Below are 8,204 nucleotides of genomic sequence, written 5' to 3'. Positions count from 1 at the left end.
GGTGAACAAGGCATATTTCTTCTCATTTTCCGGTAGCTTGTTGTACAGTGGGGCTTCTTCAGCACGAACCACCTCCTCCTCTGATGATATCCCAAAGTATTTGCCTTCTGGCCAGTCCATAATCACCTCCAAGATTCCTGGGCGACTGGGGTTTCCTATTCGAGCCCGCTGAGTAATCAGTGCAACCCACTTGCTCCATGTAGCAACAGTTGCATGATGCGTAGAGGGGACCCTTCCTTTGAACATCCAGCCTAGTACCGGCAGTTGGGGTGCCAGGAGGAGCTGCGCTTCAGTACCGACCACTTCCGAAGCAGATCAAACTCCTTCATATGCTGCCAATATCTCCTTTTTAGTTGGAGTATAGCGGGCCTCAGATTCTCTGTATCCCCGACTCCAAAACCCCAGGGGTCGACCTCGAGTTTCCCCAGGTTCTTTCTGCCAGAGGCTCCAGGTGGGACCATTCTCCCCGGCTACGGTGTAGAGCACATTCTTTACATCTGGTCCTGTTTGGACTGGCCCGAGGGCTACTGCATGAACTATTTCCTGCTTAATTTGTTCAAAGGCTTGTCGTTGCTCAGGGCCCCATTCAAAAGCATTCTTCTTACGGGTTACTTGGTAGAGCGGGTTTACAATCAGACTGTAATTTGGAATGTGCATTCTCCAAAACCCCACGACACCTAGGAAAGTTTGTGTTTCTTTTTTGCTAGTTGGTGGAGACATAGCTGTTATTTTGTTGATCACATCCATTGGGATTTGACGACGTCCATCTTGCCATTTTATTCCTAAAAACTGGATCTCTCGTGCAGGTCCTTAAACTTTATTCTGTTTTATGGCAAAACCGGCCTTCAGAAGGATTTGGACTATTTTCTTCCCTTTCTCGAAAACTTCTTCTGCAGTGTCACCCCACACAATGATGTCATCGATGTACTGCAGGTGTTCAGGAGCTTCCCCCTGCTCCAGCGCAGACTGGATCAGTCCATGGCAAATGGTAGGGCTGTGTTTCCACCCCTGGGGCAGCCGATTCCAAGTATATTGGACTCCCCTCCAAGTGAAAGCAAACTGTGGCCTGCACTGTGCTGCTAGAGGGATGGAGAAAAATGCATTAGCGATATCATTTGTGGCATACCACTTGGCTGCCTTTGATTCCAGTTCATACTGGAGTTCTAGCATGTCCGGCACTGCAGCACTCAGTGGTGGCGTGACTTCGTTCAGGCCACGATAGTCCACTGTTAGTCTCCACTCACCATTAGACTTTCGCACTGGCCATATGGGACTATTAAAAGGTGAATGAGTCTTGCTGATCACTCCTTGGCTCTCCAGTTGACGAACTAGCTTATGGATGGGACTCAGGGAGTCTCGGTTGGTGCGATATTGCCGCCGGTGCACAGTTGTGGTAGCGATCGGCACTTGCTGTTCTTCAACCCTCAGCAACCCCACAACACAAGGGTCCTCTGAGAGACCAGGCAAGGTAGACAACTGTTTAATGTCCTCTGTCTCCAAAGCAGCTATGCCAAAAGCCCAGCGGAACCCTTTTGGGTCCTTGAAATATCCTCTTCTAAGATAGTCTATGCCAAGGATGCACGGAGCATCTGGGCCAGTCACAATACGGTGCTTTTGCCACTCATTCCCGGTTAGACTCACTTCAGCCTCCAATACAGTTAACTGCTGGGATCCCCCCGTCACACCATAAATACAGATGCGCTCTGGCCCTTTATAGCTTGATGGCATTAGAGTACATTGTGCACCGGTGTCTACTAAAGCCTTATACTTCTGTGCATCTGACGTGCCAGGCCATCGAATCCACACAGTCCAATAAACTCGATTGTCCCTTTCCTCCCCCTGGCTGGAGGCAGGGCCCCTCTAGTCCTGGTCAGAATCTTCATTTCTGTGTTTAAAGGACTGCCTGCTGGAAGTTGGAGCAGCAAACTTTTCAGAGAACTCCTTTTTCCCAATTGTTTTCTTTTGCAATTCACGTACCCGTGCCGCTAGGGTCGCAGTAGATTTTCCATCCCATTTTCTCATGGCCTCTCCATGGTCACGTAGGTAAAACCACAGGGTGGCGCGGTGTGTGTGCCCACCATATTGTCTTCCTTGCACAGATGAATGTTTACCCCTAATAGCTGAGACACTGGTTTGTACAGGTGGGGAGGAAAATAAACTCTCTTCAAGTTGGTGGATCTTTCAGAAAGTTTCTCCAAAGTATTCTCTTTTAGCTGGTGGACACTGGCTCGTTCAGGTGGAGGGGAAGATAATCTTTCTTCAAGTTGGTGGATCTTTTCAGAAAGTTTCTCCAAAGCATTCTCTTTTAGCTGGTGGACACTGGTTCGTTCAGGTGAAGGGGAAGGTAAATTTTCTTTAAGTTGGTGGACCTCTTCAGAGAGTTTCTCCACAGCCGAAACACAGGCCTGTAGGGAAGAGGAGAGATTTCCTTCGTACTGCCAGAGTATTTTAGTCACTTCATTCACTGGGGGATTCTCCTCCTCTTTCCAGGTTAGTATTGCCAATGAGCTGGCATATGATGATGGTGCACTCCGTACAAACTTCCGCCACATGGGTGGTGTACATCGGACTGCATCTGGATCTGCGGATGTTTGTGCGTCATCTAGGTCCTTATAAATTACTTCCCGTACGGCCAATTCCTTCAGGTACTGAATTCCCTTCTCCATGGTGGTCCATTTGCTTGGTAAACATACAAGTTCTTCCTTGAAGGGATACCTTTCCTGCACAGCTGACAGGAGACGCCTCCAGAGGCTGCGAGATTGTGCTCCATCTCCAATTGCTTTGTCAATGCATGCGTCCCTAGCAAGGGATCCCAGCCGCCTGGCTTCCTTGCCCTCTAATTCCACATAATTGGCTCCGGTGTCCCAGCACCGGAGCAGCCAGGTGACAAGCTGCTCACCTATACAGCGACCAAAATCTTTTCGCACATCTCGTAGCTCACGCTGGTATAGAGTCCGGGTAGTTACTGTTGATTTTTCGACATCCTCATCCTCATCTTCAGTCTCCTGCACCTTTGATGGCCCAGCCTCGTCTTCACTATGCCCAGACTTCGCAGAAGTCTGTCTGCGTTGTAAACGACCTGAGCCTCTATACCATTTTTTCACCTTGTCTACAGGGGCAACTTGCACTGCTACAGCTCGTTTCTCTGACCCAGCCACAGGGTCTGCCACAGGGGTTGGAATACCCTCTGCGGGGTCAACTTGCACTGCTACAGCTCGTTCCTCTGACCCAGACACAGGAGTGGGAGCAGCTGTGGGAGCTGGAGCAGGAGCGGCTGCAGGAGCTGGAGCGGCTGCAGGTGCTGGAGTGGATGCCGGAGCTGGAGCTGGAGCGGCTGCAGGAGCTGGAGCTGGAGCGGCTGCAGGAGCTGGAGCTGCAGCAGCTGCAGGAGCTGGAGCTGGAGCGATAGTAGCATCAATTGCAGCTCGATAGGAACAAGCCAGACCCCAGCACACTACAGTGATTTGTGTCACTTTGGAACTGCCAGAGTCATGACACCTTTTTTTCAAGCATTCTGCCAGCTTTTTAGGATTTTGCAGTTGTTCAGGGGTGAATGTCCAAAACACTGGAGGTGACCACTGCTCTAGAAACCTGCCCATATCCTCCCACACTCCCTGCCACTCGCAACTATCCCACCTCAAGACAGATCTCCGGATGAGATTCCTAAGTAGTTGTTTAACCCTCAACAAAACCTGAAGCGCATTCAGGAGACATAACAACAAGAGCAGGCTGGTCTGAGTATCCCAAGGATATTCAACATCTCGGAGAACCACCGTAACTAGCTCGGGGGATAAGAGGGTGGTGAAGGAGAAAGGGAGAGTGAACAGGGAGGGAAACATGTCTTCCCCTGTCCCCTTCACAGATTGGCTCCCTAACGAAAAAAGGCAATAGGTGTAATTGCTAATAGTTTCCGAGATATGGTTTCCAAAGTATAGAGTCGACGTCAGTGCTGAGTACAAATACCAGGTAAGAGTCGTGACCAGATATTTCATCATTTCATAAGCCATTGTTACACCGCACAGTACCGTAACAATCTTAAACCAGGGCCCAGAAAGGATAAACAGTGCAACAGGGAGCACATACAGAAAGTAACGCGCTATAAAACTCAATTTGGAAAACAGGCACAGCAGACTGGAGAGTAAGGCAATCACCATCGTGACTAGCAACTATCAAGCAGGTCCAATACTTATACCAATTTTAGTTTAATACACTCAGGTCAAATCTGTCTATATCTCAACCCTTCGAGCCCCACGTTGGGCACCAAAAGGGCTGTTGTGGTTTAACCCGGCTGGCAGCTAAACACCACACAGCCGTTCGCTCACCCTCCCCCCTCCCTCTCTGGGATGGGGGAGAAAAACGGGGAAGTTAAGCCTGTGAGTTGAGATAAAGACAGTTTATTAAGACAGGAAAATAATAATAACAATAATGATAATAGTGATAATGATAATAGTATTACTAATAAGAATGTGTAAGAAACAAGTGATGCACAATGCAATAGCTCACCACCCGCTGACCAATGCCCAGCCTATCCCCGAGCAGCCGGCCCCCCACCCCGGCCAGCCACCCCTATATATTGTTTAGCATGACGTCAGATGGTATGGGATACCCCTTTGGACAGTTTGGGTCAGCTGTCCTGGGTCTGTCCCCTCCCAGCTCCTGCTGCACCCCCAGCCTGCTCGCTGGCAGGACAGAGCGAGAAGCCGAAAAGTCCTTGGCTTGGTGTAAACACTGCTCTGCAACAATTAAAACATCAGCATGTTATCAGCACTCTTCTCATCCTAATCCAAAACAGAGCACCCTACCAGCTACTAGGAGGAAAAATTAACTCTGTCCTAACTGGAACCAAGACAGTGGGACAGAGAGAGCTCATGGCAAGAGGGCCCTGGTGCAGAGATACAGCTGTGCCCAGGAGCAGCTCCTCTGCACAGCGCAGCAGGGCTGGGGGCTCTGACCGCAGGTGGCACGGGGACAGGAGAGAAGGAGAGAGGGCTTGGAGGCAGTGAGGAGCGCAGCAACAGAGGGCAGCGTGTGGCAGGACAGTTCTGCAGGCTCTTGGCACTGTGAGTCTCTGGCAGCAGGGCCATGCAGGTGGGGTTGCCAGAGGGGTCTTCTACAGCTGGCAAATCCGATGCCTGATAGCATCTGTCGGGATGGGTCTGTCTGTTTCTCCATCGAGGAGTAGAAGATGCTGTAGAGAATGGCATTTATGGTTGCAATTTTCAAGAGAAAGACCAAGGCAGGGACTATCAGAAAGGCAAGACTTTTTCTGCACTCGGTGCCTTAAGAATCCTGCAGTGGAGGGGAGGCAGGTTTCATGGTAATGGTTTGTCAGGATTGTACAGGAGATTGAGACTCCTAGAGCATTGCAGAGAGGGACCAATATGGCATCAATGAACTTCTTAAAGTCCCTTCCTGCACCTCAGCCCACAGACTGCACCAACATCATCATTGTGGTCCTTTCAGGCTTTATCCTAGCTGATCTTAGGGAGCTGCGAACCCTCCGATGCCCAGTGCCCTGCCTTTGGAAGGTGCCTGCAGGCTTGAGGTGAGCACAGATCGTTTGCAATGAACAGGAGCTGCCTCCTCTGCAGGCAGAGCTGCAGCACAGGAGGGTGTGCTGAGTGTCCGTCTGTCCCTCCCTGGCCTTGCCTCCCCTGGCAGCAGCACGCTGCCATTCCTCCTGGCTTCTCCACCTGGCCGTGCTGCTGCTGCTCTTGTTCCCAGGCTGCCTGGGGATGGGGGTTTCATGTGCCCACGGAGTGAGCCCTCGGGGTGCTTGGGGGAAGGGGAGTACGGGGACAGGGTGAGGGGTCTGGAGACGGGCACTTGGAGCCTGGATTCCTCTGCTCTCAGCAGTGTTCAAGCTCTTCTCAGGACAACCTCCTTAGTGCAATTGTCCTGCAGTCGAAGAGATGCCAGCGCAGCTGAGACCAGCACTGATGAACAGACTGGCTGTCGTCTTTGTGGGACGCTCTGCACTAAAGGGACAGTCTCTTTGCCTCTGAGGGTCCAAAAGGTTTTGCTTGGAGTGCAGCAGAACGCCAAGGATTTGTGCCTTAGAATCACTCCTCAGGTGTGGTGGGGCAGGTAAAAAACAAAAATAGAAAACAAGTAATTATATAACTAAATCTTCACACCTCTGCTCTGCAGTTAGGTGAACTGGGAGCAAAACCGGAGAAATCTCTTTGATATCAGCAGTAAAGTGAATCTGAGACTACCCCATATTCCTACCATGTTACTACCATGTTACTACCATGCTACTACCTCTGGCTGTAGTGCAGGACTGTCTCTTCCACTGCCCACAGAAAAGTCTCCTGCTCCCAGAGACACTCTCAGGCAGAATCAATGAAAGAGACCTTCAAAATATCTGCCTAGAAATGGGCAATTTTTGGTGATTTTAAATGAGAAAATGGAAAGAGTTTTCCTCTGATATGCCTGTGGTACATTATCACTGCCTTTCTCCTCCTTGTACAGGACCTCATGACCAGAATTAGCAGATGTCCAACAGCAGCTGCATCACTGAGTTCCTCCTGCTGGCATTCGCAGACATGCGGGAGCTGCAGCTCCTGCACTTCGGGCTCTTCCTGGGCATCTACCTGGCTGCCCTCCTGGGCAATGGCCTCATCCTCACCGCCGTAGCCTGCGACCACCGCCTCCACACCCCCATGGACTTCTTCCTCCTCAACCTCGCCCTCCTCGACCTGGGCTGCATCTCCACCACTCTGCCCAAAGCCATGGCCAATGCCCTCTGGGACACCAGGGCCATCTCCTATCAAGGGTGTGCTGCACAGGTCTTTCTATTTGTCTTCTTGATTACAGCAGAATTTTATGTTCTCACGGTCATGTCCTACGACGGCTACGTTGCCATCTGCAAGCCCCTGCACTACGGGAGCCTCGTGGGCAGCAGAGCTTGTGCCCAGATGGCAGCAGCTGCCTGGGGCAGTGGCTTTCTCAATGCTGTCCTGCACACGGCCACTACCTTTTCCCTGCCCCTCTGCCAAGGCAATGCTGTGGACCAGTTCTTCTGTGAAATCCCCCAGATCCTCAAGCTCTCCTGCTCAGATGCCTACCTCAGGGAAGTTGGGCTTACTGCAATCAACTTCTGTGTAGGTATTGGTCGCTTTGTTTTCATTGTGCTGTCCTATATGCAGATCTTCAGGGCCGAGCAGAAGATCCCCTCTGAGCAGGGCCTGCACAAAGCCTTTTCCACGTGCCTCCCCCACATGGCCGTGGTCTCCCTGTTTGTAAGCACTATCGTGTTTGCCTACCTGAAGCCCCCCTCCATCTCCTCCCCATCCAGGGACCTGGTGTTGTCATTTCTGTACTCGGTGGTGCCTCCAGCAGTGAACCCGCTCATCTACAGCATGAGGAACCAGGAGCTCAAGCATGCACTGAAGAAACTCTTTCAGTTGTCTTCCAGAAGCAATTAGCTGCTGCTCTGCTGCTGCAATGGGAAAAACTCACCAAAAAAACATGGTGTGAGACACAGCCTTGCAGTGCCAGGTACCAGGTCCATCAATCCTGGCCCCAGACTGTGAGAAACAAAGTAAAAATGTTACGTACAGAAGGAGAGAAGGTGGATCCTGATGATACAGGACTGCAGGCACCTGTGGGCAGTACGGACACTGACCTGCAGTCTCAAGGCTCTCTGGGTGGGGAATAGCAGAAAGAGGCCAGTGCCTGTCCTGTGCCACCTCCCCGCCAGCCCTGCCCTCCCACAGGTGGAGTATTTCTCCCTTACTCGCGCACCAGCAGCTCTTTGCCTCCTCCTCCTCCACAGGGAGATGAGCCACAAGCCTGGCTGTGTGTGAGGCTGTGTGCAGACCTGAGCAGAAAAAAAGCCAGTTTCATGGCACTGGGGCATCTGAAGGGTCCAGCCCCTGTGGCTGGGTCTGTTCTCTGCAGCAGAGGGCTGTCACCAAGCCCCAGCTCTGTGGTTGCTCCTGCAGCTCTGAGGACCACTCCAAGGGCATCACAGTAACGATGCTCAGGACCTAGGGGGGTCAGCCCGCCCATGGATCGCAGCAGGAGGTTGGTAGGATTCCATAGTACACAAGGACACGGACACCTCGTTGCTCTGTCTTCATGAACGTCTTTATTACAAATTGCTACAAATCCCTACCTGTAAAGCAACTACATGTTGCAAGAAACTTCTACGTTACCACTAGGAAAGCAAATATGGGCTTGTGATGCTTTCCCTAAAT

General features: G+C 51.3%; 1 protein-coding gene across 1 annotated transcript; it reads left to right on the top strand.

The window, feature by feature from the left end:
• Positions 1-6,022: 6,022 nt before the first annotated feature.
• Positions 6,023-7,430, top strand: LOC310890522 (olfactory receptor 14C36-like; the record flags this gene model as incomplete). Its single annotated transcript, XM_083852852.1, has 1 exon — positions 6,023-7,430. Exon 1 carries the CDS (start codon positions 6,498-6,500, stop codon positions 7,428-7,430), a length of 933 nt encoding a protein of 310 aa, XP_083708978.1. The 5' UTR covers positions 6,023-6,497.
• Between the last annotated feature and the right edge of the window lie 774 nt (positions 7,431-8,204).

This window comes from Anser anser (genome assembly GCF_964211835.1).
Source record: "Anser anser genome assembly, contig: HAP1_SCAFFOLD_32, whole genome shotgun sequence".
Lineage (NCBI taxonomy): Eukaryota > Metazoa > Chordata > Aves > Anseriformes > Anatidae > Anser > Anser anser.
This window is presented reverse-complemented; position numbering and strand designations above follow the sequence as displayed.